General features: G+C 41.9%; 1 protein-coding gene across 1 annotated transcript; it reads right to left on the bottom strand.

The window, feature by feature from the left end:
- Positions 1-1,009: 1,009 nt before the first annotated feature.
- On the bottom strand, positions 1,010-21,593 carry LOC143631119 (biotin synthase, mitochondrial-like). Its single transcript, XM_077099969.1, has 6 exons — positions 21,534-21,593; positions 3,143-3,322; positions 2,944-3,050; positions 2,639-2,844; positions 2,417-2,556; positions 1,010-1,379 (listed from the first exon to the last, which is right to left on the bottom strand). The coding sequence occupies exons 1-6, from the start codon at positions 21,591-21,593 to the stop codon at positions 1,068-1,070; spliced, it is 1,005 nt and encodes a 334-aa protein (XP_076956084.1). The 3' UTR covers positions 1,010-1,067.
- Between the last annotated feature and the right edge of the window lie 9 nt (positions 21,594-21,602).

Raw genomic sequence — 21,602 nt, 5'->3', positions numbered from 1 at the left:
GCTTTTGTATTACTTGTTTTTTATTCCGATTTAACCCCTTGGATGGAAGAAAGGGATGCCATTTTTAACCGAAACTGAAATCCGACCCGAGAAAACTCAACCTAACCCAATAAACCCAAACCTGAGAAAAGACTAGCTTGAACATGAACCGAATTAATACGGGTTAATTCTTGAGTCTAATTTATGTGTTTTGGGTCAACCCGTATAACCTTTTTATTTTACAACCTCATATTATTTGTAGGTTCAGTTGAGTTCGATTATGGTATGTTTTGCTAGACTTAATTGTTTAAACGAGTATGGTTTAACCGCTCATGATTTAAATGATTTTTTAGACTAATTAATTGATTAGTAGGTTCAATCGAGTTCAACTATGGTTTATTCTGTTTCCCTTGACTGATTAATCGACTATATATTATGTTTAATCAATTTTGATATTGTAGCTATAGATCTAAGTTGTATTTATGTTAACCAAGTGTTTATATATATATATATATTTCTTAGACACTCAAAATCCGTTTAACCCAACCCAAAAAAACCCAAACCGGGAAAAACCGTAAGAGATTTGGGTTGGGTTTAGGTCAAGATTTAAAACTGTAAAACCCGAAGAACCCAACTCGAAAAACAAACCCGAAGTACAACCCTACAAGTTACACACTGACAGAAATGATCGAAGTGTTGATCAACTTTGTTCAAAATGAGAGCATTTGAATACTTAATTGACTTTGTTCAATGGACTTTAGTGTCAAACATTAAAATTTCTATTTTAAGAAAGATATATATAGATTAAAAGTACATGAGAAAGGTGTTGTCCGTGATTAAGGTGTTTTAAGTCATTAAGAATGTAAATGACATGGTCACATTGCAGTGCAGCACCAGTGAAACTTCAGGACATGAACGAATTCTGCCTGCTGCTGATTACTAACATAACAGGACATACGCATTGAACCACCCACCACAATAACTTAAAGAGTGCAATTAACTCGAATGATAAACGTCCTAATACCTACCTCATCAAATATCTAATTTCCACAACAGTCAATAGACAGCATACAAGACGGTTATTCTAATTAGAACAAACAAAGCAAAACCAACCAACTAGAAACAGCTTCCTCACGTGTTTCAACCTCGTCATCAGAGAAAGCAGGGGGTTTAGGGATCAAACCAAGCAGTTTAAACATGTTCTGGTCTGCATCAAAATCATTGTTGGGAGTCGTCAACAACTTCTCACCCGTAAATATAGAATTTGCACCAGCAAGAAAACATAATGCTTGTTCAGGAACCGAAAACTTCACCCTCCCTGCAGATAACCTCACCATAGCCTTTGGCATCGTGATGCGGGCCGTACCAATCATCCGTATCATCTCCCATATCTCAATTGGCTGCACAAAATCCCAACTCCTTTCAATATCTTACAAAATATTTTTAAAGTATGTACCAAAGTAAAAACTAGTAGTCATTTTTGTACTAAATCAAAGGTTGCAAACTGGGAGAGCTGGGTGACGGGTCAAAAGAGGTCTGTTAACAAACACATTACTATTCGGCAGGAAGTTCATTTATGTTCTTTTCTTTAAAAAATAAACAAATATAAACAAACTTTTTGTTCATTTAGTTAAACGAACAAACATGAACACGTGTGTCGTTTGTTCATTTATGTTCGCAAATGTTAGTTCAATTACATTCGTTTACGTTAGTTTGTTCGTTTACATTTGTTTATATATTCAGTTAAATTATGTAGACCCAATACAATTAATCTAGTGCTATGAATTTTTTCAGCCCGGCAGATTGATGCTCACATTTACCTTTAACTGGTGTTCGATCGGTAATATTTGTTCATCTATATTTACTTTGATATGTTTGCTTACATTCAGAACCCTATGTTTATACTATTAACAAACAAACATAAACGAACACGAACACACTCATTTTCTTAACGAATGAGCACAAACAAGAAAACCCCATTCGTTTTTTGTGTTCAATTGTTTGTTCTGTTTAAGTTAAACAAACAAACACAAACATGTCCAGTTCGAGTTCGGTCGGTTCAAGAGCAAAATGGGTACTTTTTTTGAGTTTGAAAAGATTTATGTCCAAAGTTTTACTATTTCTGCAAATAGTTGGTTTTACCCATTTGGCCCGTTAGGAATAAAAACACAAGCCAAGCAGACCCCCTCACAACCTTCATTAACTAACTTAAACCAATAACTATTGCAACAGCAAAAGTCAGCGATGTTGCCTCTTTAAGATCAAAAGGTATCAGTTTTCTATTCAAAACCCGAAACGTATTAGCGTCCTAAAAGCAAACCTAGTGCAACATCATCTATACTCACAAAGTTGGGTTTGGTAAAGAGCAAAAAATGGCTATGACTACAAACTAGATATGCTAAAACATCAAATTTGTTAACACTAAGAAAGAAACTACCTTTTGATCTTCCAGAGGTGTGCCTTTAACCGCAAGAAGTGCATTAATGGGGACACTTTCAGGGTGTGACGGGAGTGTTGCTAATGTATGCAACAACCCGACCCGGTCCTCTTCTGCTTCACCAAGCCCTATTATTCCCCCTATCACCACAACAAGATTCTTATCAGAAAGTGTAAACTTTAGTAATCATTGTGGACAAAAAGTTAGACAAAATGAGCTAACCTGAACAAACATTAATCCCTGCATCGCGAACATGTTTGATGGCTTCGAGGCGCTCGTCATATGTTCTTGTTGTAATAATATTAGGGTAATACTCTCTTGATGTGTCAAGGTTATGATTGTAAGCTGTAAGTCCTGCTTTCTTGAGTTCTAAAGCTTGCTGCTTTTCTATCATTCCCAAAGTACAGCAAACCTCCATTCCCATACCCCTGCAGATATAGAATTATAAGCTAATTATATGTTTTAAATGCAAATCATACAAGATTCACAAGAATATTAACATAAAACAGTGGCTTGCTAGTTGCTACCTTATCTCTTTCACATATTCAAGGATCTGACTGAAGTTGGTTTTCCTTCCGATTGTGTCTCTCCACGCAGCACCCATGCAAAACCGAGTGCTAGCAGCCTCTTTTGCCTGCCAAGTACCAGTTATAAATAACAATGCAACATGTGTAAACAATGTGAATCTCAAACAATAATATTATTCACATAGAAAAGAAAATGCACCTTTTGTGCTGCTTCCAGAACAGCATCCTTGTTCATGAGCTTTTGAGCTTTGACTCCTGTATCATACCTCGAAGATTGAGGACAATATGAACAATCCTCACTGCATCCGCCCGTCTCTATCGACAGAAGGGTACACCGCTGAACTTCTCCAAAGTTTTGAGCATGCCTATGAACTTGAGCCTGAAATTAAAACCTTCTGTAAGAAAAATTAAACATCACATCTACCATGCTAAGGTTAATTTGAGCTGAGCTTAATTATACATTTATGATAAGCTCCTCATCCTTAAATCAAGTAATCAACCATGCAGGTAAAACGAATCGATTGTTCGTTAAACTGCTTGGTGGGAAGTTCTTCTAGTAAACGAACGAGGGGATTAAATTCGATTAACTAAATTAACACACACAAAGAGGCCATGTTCGATCAATTGTGTTCGTGAACATTCGATAATGTGTTTGTTAACTTTTCGCTAAAGGTGTTAATACTTTTTAATGATTTTCTAATCTTATAGTATCCATTAAGCAAATTATAAACTATAAGACAAAAAATAATATGAGTATTATGTGATAACTTATATGTAAAACTATCATATGAATGTTGAAAAATCACTAACACAGACACAAACTTGGTAGCCGGACGGAACCGTTGACAATAACCATTCTTGGTTAGTCAAATAATAAAAAACATTGTTTGTTACGTTCGTTTGTGTCCGCTTGTCCAATAAAAGCTTAACGGACGAAGTTGAACAAGTCCTTGTTCGGCTCGATTCAACTAAAGACCTAAGTGTATGTATTATTACCTACTCATATAAATGATCAATTAAAGCTAATCAACTCATAACTGTTTTACAAATTCGGTATTTACTTATTCAAAGAGTAACATCATTTATCCATATAGGTTTCACTCTGAAGAGGTATGTACCCGCCTTAACATCGAGCGGGGCGGGTCAACCCACAAGATATAGACAAGAGGCTTGAAATCAAGATATCATGAAGGCACAAAGCCAAAACCTATGCGCATGACGCATATCACATATGCTCACGCATATCTCATATGCTCACGCATCACATATGCTCACGCATCACATATGCTCACGCATATCACATATGCTCACGCATCACACATGCTCACGCACCATATATGCTCACGCATATCACATCTGCGAGTGGCGCATCTGCGCGTGGCGCATATCACATGCTCACGCATCATATATGCTCACGCATATCACATCTGCGCGTGGCGTATCTGCGCGTGGCGCATATTACATATGCTTGCGCATATCACATCTGCGCATGAAACATCTGCGCGTGAGAATAAAGAGAAGACCTCGCGCATCCTCAGGATAGGCGCATATCACACATGCACATAATCAACTTCGTCCTTATCCAAATCAGGATAAGGACAACCCTGATTGTGCTCGTCAGACAACCTTCCATAAGGTATCCTTTGAGGAATAAAGAATATGCTGATGTTGACAGCTGCCAATGAAATGTGGACAACTCAGCAAAACCCATGTGCTACCACGTGATTGCACATGGGTCAGCTGAAATACCTGGGTCAGAGAATAATCAATGAAAGAGCACCAGGTGTCCTAAGGACACGTGGCGCGAAGCAATAGGAGGAGGCCAAAAAGGCCCTAATGGGATCTGAGCCCAATCATTGGAAACCCTAACACTATAAATACCACACCACCTCCACAAGGGGAGGTAAGCAAGAAAATATATTCTAAATCCTTACTCACTCTCAGATTATTATTATCTTCTCCAACAATCTCTTATTCTCACACCGGAGGGTTACCCCAAGAGGACCCCTCTGTCCCTTTCTGAGGGGTAAGTTCACGGTGCTGCTCGTTTTGTAGGTGGAAGAATTCATACTCCGGAGAACCATCGGTGATATAGCATACTCATACCCGAGGAAAGTTGATCGTCTACCAGTGAGTCGATCCACGTTTCTTCATTGGCGCCATCACCTGTTACAACGGCAACAAAACCACTATCTCATCAGTTCTCTCTGAAAAACTTCACCATGGTTTCTGGTGTTCGAAACAGCGATTAAGTTCTGGAGGATAATGAGCTTGAGGATGTTAATGAGGGACAGCAGTTTCTGAGGGTGCCACGTGATTCTGCGCGCACCACCAGTAACCATCCCTTCATCACAACTCCTCATAGCCAGACTGAAACTCCTCCAGACGATCTCACGTTCCAAAATCTGACTGGCGCAAAACAAAAAGGACCAATGGGTCCAGAAGTTGAAACCAATGACCCTAAAGAATGGCTCATAAACGAACAACGATGTCTAATGGACAAATACAATGAGCTGGTCAAACACAAAAAGTTAGCCGACTTAACACAAAGGCTCGCATTTGATAAGCAAACCATTCAAGGAACAACAAAAAGGGCGCGCGCGCCGGAAGATGGTCACTCTGTTCACACTGAACACGCTGATTTTAGTGATGAAGAAGTGCACAGCATGAGGAAGACGCGAGATACTCATGCAGGAGGCTCACAGCTCCGCGCGCACATGAACATAGCGCCTGGAGCCAAAGCCGATATGGATCTGTACACACCGTACAACCCACCAGCGAGAGGGCAAGTGGACGTGACCACACCATATAGGCCAGCCATCTTGGTGAAGCATTCAAAACTCACTGAGCGCATCGCGAAGGCTCCCATTCAACACAAAACCAAGATGCCAAGTGGTTTGGGCAAGTACGATGGCACAACAGATCCAGACGATTTCTTACAAGGTTTTTACAACACTGGAAACCTAGAAAGCTGGACGATGCCAACATGGTGTCACATGTTTGCTCGCTGCCTCACGGGCGCAGCGCGTGTCTGGTTCGAAAGCTTGCCGACTGGGCAAATCGATGGGTTCGAAGAGCTATTGGAGAAGTTCCAGGCTCACTTCGTATAGCAGCGCAGACACACGCGTGACCCCGATGACATCATGCACTGCGTGCGCAGGAATGATGAAACAATTGAAGACTACATAACCCGTTTCAATCAGGAATCTCTTGCAATTGGAGGTATCACTGAACAGCTCTTGCGCGTGGCCTTTATACAAGGTGCGCGCAGTGATCAACTCCGCAGAGCTCTCGTGAGCAGAGATGGCATGCCAACCACTTGGGCTAAGCTTATGAAAGCATCGCGAGTCTTCACGCGAAATGAAAAACAAATTGCCCAAGACAGAGCAAGAGATAGAGGGCATCAAACAGAAGCACCGCGCAACAACGAAAGGAGGGGCAAACAAAACTCCGTATGGTCCAGGTTGCAACAAACCAGTTTTTCTCCCGCAGAAAAGCAGGCGCAACCAAGTTCACCCCAGCCCCAAAAAGACATTCGTAATCGCGGAGAAAGTGACAAGAGGGAAGGCGGCAGAGAGCCAAACAGACCTCTACCAAGAATATGGACTCCCCTCACTAAAACGCCATCTCAAGTGTTGAGCGCAGAGAATGTCCAGTTCAAAAGCCCCAAGCCATTACTCCATAAGGGGCCACCAAACAGTGGCAAGTATTGTGAGTTTCACAAGTCCATAGGGCACAACACCGATGCATGCCACCATTTGAAGGACGCGATTGAAAGAGATGTGAAATCAGGCAAGTTGGCTCACCTGGTGAAAAACCCAAAACCAGAGAATGAACAGCCAGATGGAGCCCCAGCCAGTAAAAAATTCAAAAGAATCTGTGTAGCCGAGGGAGGAAGGCTGGGGCAAAGATCGAGAAAGAGAAGCGCGCAAGTCCAAGGAGACTGGCGCGAGCAACAAGTAATCTTCCCAAGAATCAGAGGAGGCCCGTCTATCAGCAGTCCTCTAGTCATCACTACACACATTGCTCATTATGAAGTGTCAAAAGTCCTGGTGGACACTGGCAGTGAATCAGACATCATGTATGAGCAATGTTTCAGGAAGTTGGATCCAGCAGACCAAGCAAGGCTCGAAATTGTGAATGCACCAATCTCGGGTGTTTCAAATGAAATCATTCACCCCATAGGTCAGATACAATTTGAACTAACTATGGGGGATGAGAAACACAAGCGAGCTGAAATTGTCAACTTCTTGGTCTTGCCCACCACTTCATGCCACAATATGATCTTGGGTAGAGGAACGATTGCCTAATTCAACGCCATACCGTCACCAGCGCACGGCGCGCTGGGGTTCCCAACACCAACAGGTGTAACATTTGTATACCGAGATCATTTGTGCGCAGTGACAAGTATACCGCGGGAAGGGAGAATGAAACTTCCAATGGCAAACAACGCGCCAGAGGAATGGATTCTCAACGCAAAATTCCCAGAGCAAACAATCACAATTGGAGCTACGATATCAGACGACACAAGGTTGAGAATGAAAAGATTGCTCACAACGTATATGTCGGTCTTCGCGTGGCAACATTCTGATATGACTGGGGTTCCGCGAGACCTGGCGCAACATTCTCTCAACACCTTCAAGTCTGTCGAGCCAATTGCTCAAAAGAAGAGGGTCATGGGGGATGAGAAGGCAAAGGCCATGAATGAGCAAGTAGAAGATCTACTGCGCGCAAATATCATCCGCCCAATACGATACCAAACATGGGTAGCCAATCCTGTGATGGTAAAGAAGAGCAACGGGTCATGGAGGATGTGCATTGATTTCAAGGACCTCAACAAAGCATGTCCAAAAGATTGTTACCCCCTCCCAAACATTGACGCGAAGGTGGACTCTGTGGCGCCATTTAAGCTCAAATGTTTCCTGGACGCCTACAAGGGCTATCACCAAATTCAAATGGCACCACAAGACGAGGACAAGACTGCCTTCAGAACTGACAAGGGTGTTTTTTGTTACACAAAAATGCCCTTTGGTTTGAAGAATGCAGGAGCCACTTACCAAAGACTCATGGATGCGGTTTTCAACGAGCAAATTGGAAGAAACCTGGAAGTCTACGTGGATGATTTGGTGATTAAAAGCAGGGAGGAAAAACAAATGCTCAAAGACATCGAGGAAACCCTTTGGCGCCTAAAGGAAGTAAACATGAAGCTCAACCCGAGCAAATGCACATTCGGCGTAGAAGAAGGGAAATTTCTTGGTGTAATGGTCACCAAGGATGGTTTCAAGGTGAACCCAGAAAAGGTGGAGGCTATCCTTGACATGCCCTCACCATCCACCATGAAGGAAGTTCAAAAGTTGAATGGTAGATTGGTATCAATCAACAGGTTCCTAGCGAACCATGCAAGCAAATCTACCCCATTCGTTAACACATTGAGAAATTGCTTAAAGAAAAGCCAATTCAAGTGGACGCCCGAGGCCGAGCAAGCTTTCAATGAGATAAAAGAATGTCTGATAAATCTGCCTGCGCTCACAGCTCCACTTCCTGGCGAAACTCTAACATTGTACCTGTCAGCAGGAGAGCGCGCCATCGGCGCAGTGTTGTTGGTGGATCGCAAGGGAATCCAAACACCAATCTATTATGTAAGTCGGGTGCTGACAGATCCTGAGACGCGCTACTCCATCATGGAAAAGTTAGTTTTGTCACTAACACACGCGTCGCGCAAGCTTCATAGATATTTCATTGGTCATCCTATTGAAGTCCTGACTGGTTACAACATCCAGCAAGTCTTGCGGCGTCCCACGCTCTCAGGAAGGCTGACAAAATGGACGCTGGAATTAGGAGAGCACACGATCGCCTATAAGCCCCGTCCAGCAATAAAGGGACAAGTCTTGGTTGATTTCATCGCAGAAATCCCTGAAGGAAAAATTGAAGAGGCTCAGCGCGAGGTAGACCCTCCGCAAGCCAATAATGAAGAAAATGTTTGGAGATTATTCACTGATGGAGCTTCAAACAACGAAGGTCCGGCGCAGGCCTCAAACTGGTGGATCCAGAAAATCATGAGTATACTTACGCAATCAGGTTGGATTTCAAGACCACCAACAATGAAGCTGAGTATGAAGCCCTGCTGGCTGGTCTGCGCATCGCGCACAAGTTCGGAGTTAAAAAGCTAGAGGTCCATGTTGATTCATACTTGGTAGCAGCACAGGTCAATGGCCTTTATGATGCCAAGGAGAACACCATGCCTCTGTATCTAGAACAGGCGAAAAAACTCATCGAGCAATTTGACTTCTTCAGAATCATACATATTCCGCGCAGTGAAAACAAGTCTGCCGACGCGCTGAGTAAGATGGCATCAACCAGCTTCGATCACTTTGGCAAAGATGTCAGGGTGGAAGTAATGAGCAACCCGTCGGTGGGAGCGAAGTCTGTCCTTGTAATTCATACAACACCTTCATCATGGATAACTCCATTAATGGAATTCTTGAAGGAGGGAAATATACCGGACGATCGCGCACAGGCGAGGAAGATAAGACACAAGTCGCAGAACTACGAACTGCTTGATGGTACGTTATATCGACGCTCTTATCTTGGACCGCTCATGAAATGCCTAGATGCTGAGTAAGCAAGCTATGTGATCAGATAGATACACGAAGGAATCTGTGGAATACATGCTGGCCCGCGCATGGTGGTTGCCAAGGCAATGAGCGCAGGTTACTATTGGCCAGGCATGTACTTGGACGCGTTAAAAGAGATCCAAAAATGCAAAGCGTGTCAGAGCTATGCGCCAAACACCATGCGGCCAAATAACAACTTGATTCCGGTGACCTCCGCATGGCCTTTCCACAAATGGGCAATCGATATTGTGGGTCCCTTACCGCAAGCGCAAGGGCGAGTAAAATTTTTGGTAGTGGCGGTAGACTATTTCACAAAATGGGTTGAAGCCAAGCCACTAGCAAAAATCACAGCCGAGGCGATGAAGCAATTTATTTGGAGCCACATCATATGCCGTTTCGGCCTGCCCATGGAAATTGTGAGCGACAATGGCAAACAATTCACTGACAGGAAGATATCCAGCTGGCTCAAGGAATTGCGCATCAACCAAATCTTCACTTCAGTATACCACCCTCAAGGGAATGGCCAAGTGGAGCGCGCGAACCAAAGCTTGCTGAATGGGCTGAAGAAAAGGTTGGAGGGAGATTCTCATTCATGGGTCGAGGAGCTACCTAATGTCCTGTGGGCGCACAGGACATTAAGCAAAACCAGCAATGGCGAGTCCCCGTTCAGCCTAACCTATGGAACGGAAGCTATGATTCCAGCAGAAATTGGATGCCCATCCCATAGAGTGCTCATGATGAGTAAGATAGATAACGAGCGTGAAAGGAGGTTGGATCTCAACTTACTTGAAGGGCGCAGAGAGGCGGCTATCATCAGTGAAGCCAAATACAAGAAAAAACTAGAAAAATATTACAATCAGCGCGTAAAAGAATGCCACTTCAAGAAGAATGATTTTGTCCTTCGGAACAATGAAGCTAGCCGCGCGATACCCCCGGGAAAGATGTCCCTTAATTGGGAGGGACCTTATCAAGTCTCGGAAGAATTGGGAAAAGGCGCATACGCTTTAAAAGATTTGAATGGAAAGAAGATCCTGCGCGCATGGAACGCAGCATAGCTTAGAAAATGTTTCATGTAAAAATTGTCAAGTTTGTAATCAAGGCTTTTTAAGCCATTATGAATAATGATACGCGCTATTTTCTCTTAATGTGTGTTCTATTACCTTTTTCATACATGTTTCACACTTCCCTTTATTAATTTTGAGCAATATGACAACATTGTATTGACATCAAAAACTAAAAATAAAACGAAGTAAAACATACATGCGCGAGCTCCAAGCTCAAACGCGTTAACGAGTCTTAACTCTAAAACGTCAGGGCCTTAGCCCAATAAAATGAGCCTTAGCTCAGGGCCTTAGCCCAATAATATGAGCCTTAGCTCAAATTACTCACAACATCCATCCTACATGCTGCGCAGCTAGACCATAAAAATACCTAAGCACAGCTAAGGCAAAGCACATGCCAAAACATAGTTGTTAAGGTCTCAGGTCGAGGTCGCGCATGGGATTGTAATGGATATCAGAGTAACACATACTGACACGTAAAGGCTAAAAAACTCATTCATAATTCCCTATAATAAATGCGCGATAACGTCGCGCAAAAAAAAGAATAATGAAACGCCAAGGCACGTGTCAGCATAGTCAGGATATTGCAAAATCACTTGAAATATGACAAGGATTAAGTAAAATAATTTCCTTACAACCTTGTTCAAACTTCAACGTGTAAGCATATCTTATATTCAACAAGCAAACACATGCAATATAAAGAGATGAATTAGGAATGCGCAAGATGCGAATAAGGGAAAAACAAAATTTCATTCCAAAACATAGAAGTTTACAAATTTACAAAATGATGAGATAAAAACTACAAAAAAAAAAATAAAAAAAAAAATAAGCATGAAGGGCTTCTCAGGTTTCTATATCAACATCAGCCTCTTCATCGCCCTCATCATTACCTCCCTCAGCGTCTGGCGCAGCCCGCTCCTCGTCATCTCCAAATTTACCATAGTCAAGCTGTTCGTCTTGAATGGAGTCGTCTTCTATCACGATAGTGTCAGGAGCGGGTCCTTTGGCCACGCCAGAGCCGCTAGCAGAGGCAGCATTGCCCGCGCCATCATCGCTGCCACCAGCCCCTTCACACTCGTCAAGTAATTTCTTTAGCGCGCCGAGATCGGGCTGGTCAGCAAGCGAGGCTATCTGCAAGTCATAAGGAAAAGTATGAGTATAAAAGACTAGGAAAATAAGTCAAGGTAAACTCATTAAGGTTAAAATACCTGCTCAAGGATGGGAATGGGAGTATTCAAATACTTCTCCCCCACCTCGGCCATGTCAGCGCAGACAACGTCGAGCTGATAAGGGTAGTCGGATGGGTTCTTCTTCAGCATGCTATATTCATAGCCATCCTTAAACCCCTCAGCTCGACCCACCAAGCGCGACGCAGCGTTGCAATCCATCACAAGGGTCTGAAACTCGTCTGAGTATTTCATCGCATAAGCGCAACGAGTCATACCCTGTGAGACTAGCCATTGGCGATCCTGCGCGAGGGAAGAAACAGACGTCTCAAGAGCAGGAATCTGAGAGTTTAACAACTCAACAGTTTCCTTGGTCTGTTTTAGCTCTTCTCTGTCGGACGCTGCTGCCGCCAAGGCCTCATTCCTTTCCGCTCGCGCAGCATCGAGCTCTTCTTGGCCAGACGCTGCTGTCGCCAGGGCTTCATCCTTCTCTGCCCGCGCGGCCTCAAGCTCTTTCTTCAGGCGCGCAACCTCACTCTCTAATAAAGATTTGTCAGTAATAGCCTGCACAAGAGTTTGATCACGCGCCTCTGCCTCTAGCTCCAAATCACGCGCCCGCCGCGCGTACCTGGCTGCATCCGCCTCTGCCGCCTGCAGCTTCTCCCGCGCAGCCTGCAGCTCATGCCCGCGCTTCACAAAGGCAACGTTGGCACTTGCTCGGTTCTCGCTGAGCTCTGCTTGGAGTTTCTCAGCTCTCTCTCGAGCGTCAGAAAGATTCCAAGCAGAAACCTTAGCCTCTTGCTTGGCCTCCACAAGAGCATCACGCACTTTTATATAATCATTGCGAAGCTCTTGGGAGGCAGCAAAGAACGCAGACCCAGCAAAAAGATGGTCGTTGAACAAGTCCACGCGGGCGCGGTCCTCCTGAAACCTCCTTTCAGCCGGAGGCACAGAGTGAGCCCAGAAGTCTTCACACACACCCATGGACTGAAATGAGCTATCCTCAGTAATATTACATCTCGGGCGGTATATGTGATCGGCTTCCTGCAAACACAAAGCAACGTTTTAGTCATCTAAACACTAATATGGAAGTCCACACAGCGGAGCAAAACGAACGTATACCTGCGGATAGCAAGCAGAAAAGTCAGCGCCAGCCCGACGAGAAGGTTGTGCCACGAAATCTCGTGGCGCTACAGGGCTTGCACGGCCGCCATCGGAGTCTTCAAAATTGACCTCCTCATCATACTCTGTAACAGGTCTTTTCTCCTGCGACTTGGAAAAATCAAAACCAGTCTCGCGAGGGGGGCGCGCAGGAGGAGGTGAGGGAGGTCTCGACGCTGCTAGATCAGCGCGTAAAACAGTCTCTTGCTCCTTAGTAATCCCAATGAGGGGAGATTCAGTGCTTGTAGGAGCAGGAGCAGAACCAACGGCGCCGGCGCCAGCAGTGCCGCCAGCAGCTTGTGTGCCAGCTATAATTCCTATGAAAAAACCAACAAAGAGAAATGATTCATGACTTGATCTAAAAGAAAAAAGTCAGAAAATCAAAGCGCAATATATACCTTGGCGCACCGCCGTCCGCGAGTTGAACATCGCCATGAAGTCCACTTTCCCCCTTTTCGAGGGTAAAACAGGGGACTTCAAAGCAACCTTCGGCGCAGCCTCGGTACCTTGCTGCGCCTGAGGTTGATCCACCAAGGTCGCCGGCTCTACAAACATTTGAGCGAGCAAAGATTCATTAATAATTCTATCGGAATCACGCTTATAAAACTACAAAATATAAACAAAGTATACCTGTTGGAGAAGAGGAAACAGCAGGCGCAGCGCCGCTTCCCTTGTCCGCCGCGCGAAGAGAGGAGGTGGCGGCACCATACATCGTGTGGACAGGAGGACTGCCCACACCTTGAGGCAAAGAAGACAAGGAAAACTTGGAGGTAAACCCCTTGGTTTTCTCAAGTCCCTTCGCTTGAGTAGGAGGATCTTGAGCAACAGGGGCATCATTTTTCTTCTGCTTTTTACTGGCCCCTGCGCCAGTTTTGCCTTTAGCTTTGCGCTTGAGTTGTGGCGCCTCAGCTTCTTCCTCCACCTCCTCTTCCGCGAGCTCCAGCTCATAGTTCTCGAGCGCATCTACAATACGTGCAACAGAAATGTTAACCAAATTTGGTATTCTAAAGGCATAAACATAGGTACAAAGGCTTACCAGGCGCATCGCTGTCAAAGCAAAATCCCAAATCAACAGGGATGAACATATCATCGAAGCGATCGGGGAAAGCAACTTCCCCAGCGCCCAGCGCGACAGAGCCACCCTCCATATGCTCATCATAGGCGGCGTGGACGTACTCCTTGCTTACTGCATAAAACAAGACAAATGATATCAGCAAAACGAATTATATTCGCGCAGAAATAATGCAATGAGCTAATAACTCACATAAGCCATCAACTTGGATAACAGGCTCAGTCGCGCTGTCGGTCCACCTCCTGCTCATACCAACCCCCACCAGCGCCTCCTCGCAAATATTCTTTGCGGGGGATGGTTCAGCAGTCAACTTATTAACCCATGCGCCAGTTGGGTTTTTAAGAACATTCTCATCCGCGGGCGCAGAAGTGATCGCGCGCATGGTCATGCGGATGGGAACCACACCAGCCTTAATATAAAAAAATTTCTCAGACCAGTCATGAAGGCTTTTGAAGGAAACAGTGCAGCACTTGACCTTCTGACTGCAAGGAATGAATGAGAACCAAGAATCTTGGATTTTTGGCTTATAAAAATATTGAAAGCGCCGAGAGGTGGGCTCCTCGCGCTGAGCTTTGCACATGAACTCAAAATGAGTCATGCGCACAAGTCCAAAAGGATGGACTTGGGATATGTGAATCCCATGAAATTGAAGCAGCGCACCCATAAACCTTGTCATCGGGAGACGAAGGTTACAGTGAGTGAAAAAATGGCAGTATAAGGAGATATAGCCGGTGGGCGGATCTGCCGCCGTTTGCCCGGCCGCCGGGAGCATACAGCCGTACTCAGGGAGAAAACCCTGAGAGGCGATGAGACTGTCGAAATCAGATTGCTTCAGTTTGCAGGGAATCTCATTCCATCTTTTCACTGTTTTGCCCTTCCCCACCTCCTCCGACGAGGCCTAGGGCAGCCCGTTTTCCCTTGCCGGTCTTCTTCAAAGTGGACATGACCAATGATTTCCACGGCGTTTGCTGGGGGAAATTGTGGTGTCTGGGTTATCAGACATACAACTGTGAATCAAACAGAGGCTACTTCAAGAACGGAAATCGGGAAGCAAAAGACAGGCTCTTAATCGGAATAAAAATGGAAGGAAAGAAAAAGCTCTGAAATAACAATGAAGATGAAGAATAACAACTCAAAAGGCTTGCTTTTATAGGCCCAGGAGAGAGAAAGAAACAGGTACTGATCAGAGTTCACGCGCCCCCACTCGCAGATGCAGGCCAACACGAGCGCGACACGTGTTCCTGACACTGTGTGAGGGGACATGAAAGGGAACGAAACAGGTACTGATCAGAGTTCACGCGCCCCCACTCGCAGGTGCAGGCCAACACGAGCGCGACACGTGTTCCTGACACTATGTGAGGGGACAGGAAAGGCAACTGTAGCACCTCGAGCTCACCAAAAGTCTGACACATGTCTCCATCTCTGACGCATGTCAGCACCAACCAACCACGTACATGGACGATTCATTTCAACCAAAAGGATAGGATTTCGCGCAACGATGAGAAATAAAAAACGAAAAGACAAACCCTATTAAAAGAGAAAACTATTAAGTCTAATATCTATCTTACCTCGCTCGCGCGAGACAAGACACACATTAGACTGGGGGGGCTTGAAGAGGTATGTACCCGCCTTAACATCGAGCGGGGCGGGTCAACCCACAAGATATAGACAAGAGGCTTGAAATCAAGATATCATGAAGGCACAAAGCCAAAACCTATGCGCATGACGCATATCACATATGCTCACGCATATCTCATATGCTCACGCATCACATATGCTCACGCATATCACATATGCTCACGCATCACACATGCTCACGCACCATATATGCTCACGCATATCACATCTGCGCGTGGCGCATATCACATGCTCACGCATCATATATGCTCACACATATCACATCTGCGCGTGGCGCATATTACATATGCTTGCGCATATCACATCTGCGCATGAAACATCTGCGCGTGAGAATAAAGAGAAGACCTCGCGCATCCTCAGGATAGGCGCATATCACACATGCACATAATCAACTTCGTCCTTATCCAAATCAGGATAAGGACAACCCTGATTGTGCTCGTCAGACAACCTTCCATAAGGTATCCTTTGAGGAATAAAGAATATGCTGATGTTGACAGCTGCCAATGAAATGTGGACAACTCAGCAAAACCCATGTGCTACCACGTGATTGCACATGGGTCAGCTGAAATACCTGGGTCAGAGAATAATCAATGAAAGAGCACCAGGTGTCCTAAGGACACGTGGCGCGAAGCAATAGGAGGAGGCCAAAAAGGCCCTAATGGGATCTGAGCCCAATCATTGGAAACCCTAACACTATAAATACCACACCACCTCCACAAGGGGAGGTAAGCAAGAAAATACATTCTAAATCCTTAATCACTCTCAGATTATTATTATCTTCTCCTACAATCTCTTATTCTCACACCGGAGGGTTACCCCAAAGAGGACCCCTCTGTCCCTTTCTGAGGGGTAAGTTCACGGTGCTGCTAGTTTTGTAAGTGGAAGAATTCATACTCCGGAGAACCATCGGTGATATAGCATACTCATACCCGAGGAAAGTTGATCGTCTACCAGTGAGTCGATCCACGTTTCTTCACACTCAATGCAATTACTAAATGATTTGCAGAACTGATAAGATGTATACAATGCGATATAATATATGTATGTATAGAGAGAGAGTGTGTGTGTAGAAAGGTACGGACTCCATGAAAGAGAAGATCGAGAAGAGGCGAATCGTAAACGGATTTGATCTCGTCTCGTTTCCAATCGTTTCGAGGACCTGCTCGTATCGTTCGCTCGGCTTCAACTGCCGCCGCTGACGAAGACATTGACCGCGGTTGCAGATCCAACATCGACGATATCGCCCGTCGGTTTGGGCGGATAGACCGGATTAGAATCATCTTCTTCCTTAGCAGCTACCACACCAGAGGTAATTCTGGTGACGAATTAAGACACGCAACCTGTGTTGCAGTCAGCTTCAGTTTGGATTTTGTTGCAGTGTGCGTGTCAAGTGTGCAGATGTGATATATATCTAACCTAATTATATGATTATTTTGGATTTTTATGGTTAAGTTAGAAGCCATTCCTTAAAGCTCTATTCCCGAGTTTCATTTAACGGGGAAATGAAAAGAAACGAAAGGATGAAAAGAAAATGTTGTGTTTCTTAGTTTTATTAAAGGAAGGAAAGAACAATATTAATGTTCTCGAGTTTCATTAAAGGAAAGAAAAAGAAAATGAAGGGTTTTATAGTGTTATTTCTTTCTTTCCATTTTGGAAGGAATTGAATGAATGGAAAGGAAAATAAAAAGAAAGGAAATGAATGAAAATGTTTTCATTTCATTTCCTTTCCTTCGTTAAGTGAGCTCAGGAACACAGCGTAGTGAGTCATCAAGTATTAAGGGTTATATCAATAGGAACTGGAAAAACTTAAAATATAAAGGGGAGGGAGAAAAAATGAGAAGTGTGAGAAGAATTTGTGGCCAAATAAAAAATTTCTAAAAAAGTTCTAAAAAATTAATAAAAAAATCATAACTCAAAATATAATTAAAAACGAAAAAGTTTATAAACCAAAAATGCTTCCCTCATCATTCTCGCTAAAAAAAGACACAATGCAAAGACAAAATGACGAAAATGAACAAAATACACAATTATAACTAAAAAAATACACAATAAATCGTAAACTATAACACAATGTCGAACAAAATATAACACAATGTTGAATAATATAACACAATATTAAATATCAAGAAAAAAAGACACAATGTTAAGGAAAAAAGACACAATCAATAACTAAAATAAACACAAAACACAATGATAAACAAAAAGACACAATTGTCTTTTCACTCAACATTGTGTCTTTTTTGAGTTTTTTTTAAGAATGAGGAAGACGGTGGAAATATTTTTTTGTTTTTACTTTTTTTGTTTTTTTATTAAATTTTGAGTTATGATTTTTTATTTATTTATTTTTAATTTTTTTTAAGAGCTTTTTTTATGTGCCTATAAATTCTTCTCATCCTTCTCATTTTTGTCTCCCTTTGTAGAATAACTTGACCCCATATCAATACTACATTTTGCGGTACCAAAATGTTAGTTTTACTCGATTTGAATGGCTCTTCCTATATTTTGCTAATAAATTATAAAACCAAAAAAATCAAACTGAAACAAAAACTGACGGTTTGGTATTTTGTTTTATAGAAACCAAACTGTCGAGTTCGGTTTCGGTTTTACGTGAATCTAAAACCCGAAAAATGAACCGAGTTATAGAATTTCATTTTTTTTATTTTGAGTTTTAGATTCATTTATATTGCATTAATAAATTGTGCAACACAAATATTTTAACCCTAGTGTATAATAATCGATTACTGATTAACTAACAATATAGTTTTGACACAAATTCATTACTTTTGATCAAAAAAAAGTTTTCAGCCCAAAATTCTCATATAGCATAATTGAAAAGGTCAAAACTAAACGGTTTTCAAAAACTCAAAAAACAATAAAAAAAATCAGTTTTTGGTTTGGTTTTAGCCATAAACAACCCCAACTGGTGCACACCTCTAATAAATGGTGGATGTGTATGGTCATGTATATGTGTGAGTGCGTCAACATACATATATTCTCATCAATTTCTAGAAAATAAAGAGATTCAACGCCTCTTAAATTATAAACAACTAGCTTATCTTCAGAGTAAACGTCACATGCAGTAACAAGTTTAACAAGTTTGGTTCTATAATACATTTCATATCATCAAAGAATTTTTATTTCATATCATACATTTCATATCATCAATAACTTTGTATGGTCTAACCGTCTAGAACACCTAAAAATCTTTAAACCCATCCATAAGTTTAATGCGGAAAGTGGTCATTTTTTAAATTTTATATAAACGATGTGAACTTGTTTATAATATGATAAACATAACAATTAGTTTAACAAAACATTTTATAGTAGGGTATTTAGTTTCACAATTCATTGTTGAGTCTGCTACCATTGACACATAATACAAATACAAAGGTTATGTTCATTTTCAATAGCTTGATCTTCACACCATATAATCATGTGCTGTATCTATGGCATTACAATGTAAAGGTTAGTATAATCATGTATAAACATCACCAGGAAGTAAGAATAAGCTTAATAGTTTGATTTTCACGAAAATGCAAAAATTCAGCATGCCCGGCATGTACGTAAAACTTAAGTCTAAATTTTTTCATAGTAATTATGGGCACAAACAGTTTGCCCCAGTGTGTTTGTATCTAGGATTGCCATAAAAGTACACCGTGCCCATGTATATACAAAATAAGAGCCTTATATATGCTCAAATTATCAACTTTACCAAAAGTCGTTCTATTTTATCCGTTAATGATTCCATGACTAGAGACCTAGAGTCAAGTCATCTTCATAATAAACCTTCATCTAAATTATAAGTAATTCAGATAAACCTAATATCAATATCGATCATTTCACAGTTTTCACTCGTAGAACCTTTTATGGATGGAGAATGTGTTACTTACCCTCGTTGACTTGTTGTACGAAAGATTGTATCTTATGTTCTGATATAACGTTTAATATACATTAATCTCGTGTACATTTTATTTATTATTTTATTAGTTTTGTTCGGTTTCTTGTAAAATTTATATACTACTAACATATTTTTTTATATATTTTAGGTTCCGGGTTTTAATTGTGATGAAAAGAGGACGAAAAATGAGCGAAAAAGGGCTGAACTGGTGAACTGGAGCATCATGAAACAAACCGAACCAGACCAGAAAAAGAACCGGAACGGCTAGCCCCCCCCCCCCTTATACTACCGGAGCGTTGCGCGGTGGGGAGGCCCATGCCCGCCGCGCATCGCTATGGGCTCAGTTCCAGAAACTTCTAGCCGACTTTTGTGTTTTAGGCATCCTGTTTCCTATTTAAAGACCCCTAAACTCACCCTTAAATATATCCTAAAGTTCAGCCGATTTTGGGGAGTTCCGAGGCTTACGAGATCAGCTTTTGGCAGCTTTGGAGTTGAAGAATCATTCGGTGATGCGCGTATTAGTTGAAGACGAAGAACACGGGTTTTATCTTTTGTTTCTTTCGTTTTCGTTTATTTACCGCCATGAATTCTTATTTGTTTGTTTTGTTTAAACTTGAGATGTTAGGCTAAATTGCATGAACTACTTAGGCTTATGATGAACCTAGTTAGATGTTTTGATTTGACTTGGAATTTATTTACGTTATGATTTTTATGGTTTAGTAAAGGATTTATTTATATTAAATTGATGCATATGGATGCTTAGGATTGTTTGATGAGTTTTATTCCATAGTTTTCCTTGATTATTGTTTGTCATATGATAGGTTGCTATTAGATCAATTATTTTGTGTTCTTGATTATTTTATGGTTGATTTCATGATAAGGTCATAGGAATAATATTGTCGAATAAACCTAAGTGTGCTGCTAACCAAAGATCTGTAAAGTGCTAGGTTATTGATAGATATTTATTATTTAATATTGCTAGATTTAGTTCTTCGTAAGGAGTCCGTCTAGGGTTGATTATTTATTATTGTTTATCAAATCAATTAAATATAGTAAATTGCCTTTGATTTCCGCGATGTATGGTAGGATTTCGTATAAAGGAACTAAATCATAAATAATTAGGTGACCGTAACAGAACTTGATTTTTGATACTGGTGTGCGTTAAAACTTGTTAGAAATCCATAGGTGACTCTTGAGAAGGGTTAGGGGTCCTGTTCGGGTTTTCTTTTAAGTGTCTATTTTACGATCCCAGTCCATAACTAATTTTTTTCCCGGGGTAATTCATTACTGAAATTCAGGGGATTCTAGCCTAGGTAGTTTTCTTATCATCATCTTATTTTAATTAACAAACTTTTGCTTTCGTTAAAATTACTTGTTTTCTTAATTATTTTTTAATTATAGTATTAAATTAGTATTTTAAATAAAAACCCCCAAACAAATATAAATTAATAAGTCGTGTCTGTAGTTGAGTCTAATTAACTAATAAACGTAATTTAGAGAGTCTCGTGGGTTCGATATCCGGACTTACTTAGCTTTACTAGAGTCGATCGGTTCACTTGCCGGTTAGTAGTTTAGTCGAGTTTTAGAGAGTCTAGAGTATTACTTCGTGTTTATTTTTAGTTAATTTAGTTAATAAATATTAAACTACTTCAAGCACGTTAAGTTTTTGGTGCCGTTGCTGGGGACTCTTGGTAATTGCGTTATTAGCTTTGATTGGACCTACTTGCTACATTCGTGCTACTTGTTTTACTTTAAGTTTTGTTTGAGTCGTAGAAGTCTGAATTAAGTCTAGTTTGTTTTTAATTGTTCGTTTATTTTAGTATTCTTAGAATCGTTTTATTAGAATCTACTTACTTGGTCTTGTGCGTTTTGTAGGTATATGCCACATCTTTGTTCGCCAGGACCGCTGTTGGATTGCTTTGGACCTACTCAGTTGAAGTCCGAAGCAAGTTCATCATCATCAGAAAAGCAGCCGATCACCATAGATATTTCACCGAAGTCATCACCCGCAAGTTCACCACCACCGAGTCCCAGAACCATCCCAGTTAA

Source organism: Bidens hawaiensis, unplaced genomic scaffold (genome assembly GCF_021521415.1).
Source record: "Bidens hawaiensis isolate Kalapana, Puna unplaced genomic scaffold, B.hawaiensis_p1.1 tig00005944_1, whole genome shotgun sequence".
Lineage (NCBI taxonomy): Eukaryota > Viridiplantae > Streptophyta > Magnoliopsida > Asterales > Asteraceae > Bidens > Bidens hawaiensis.
This window is presented reverse-complemented; position numbering and strand designations above follow the sequence as displayed.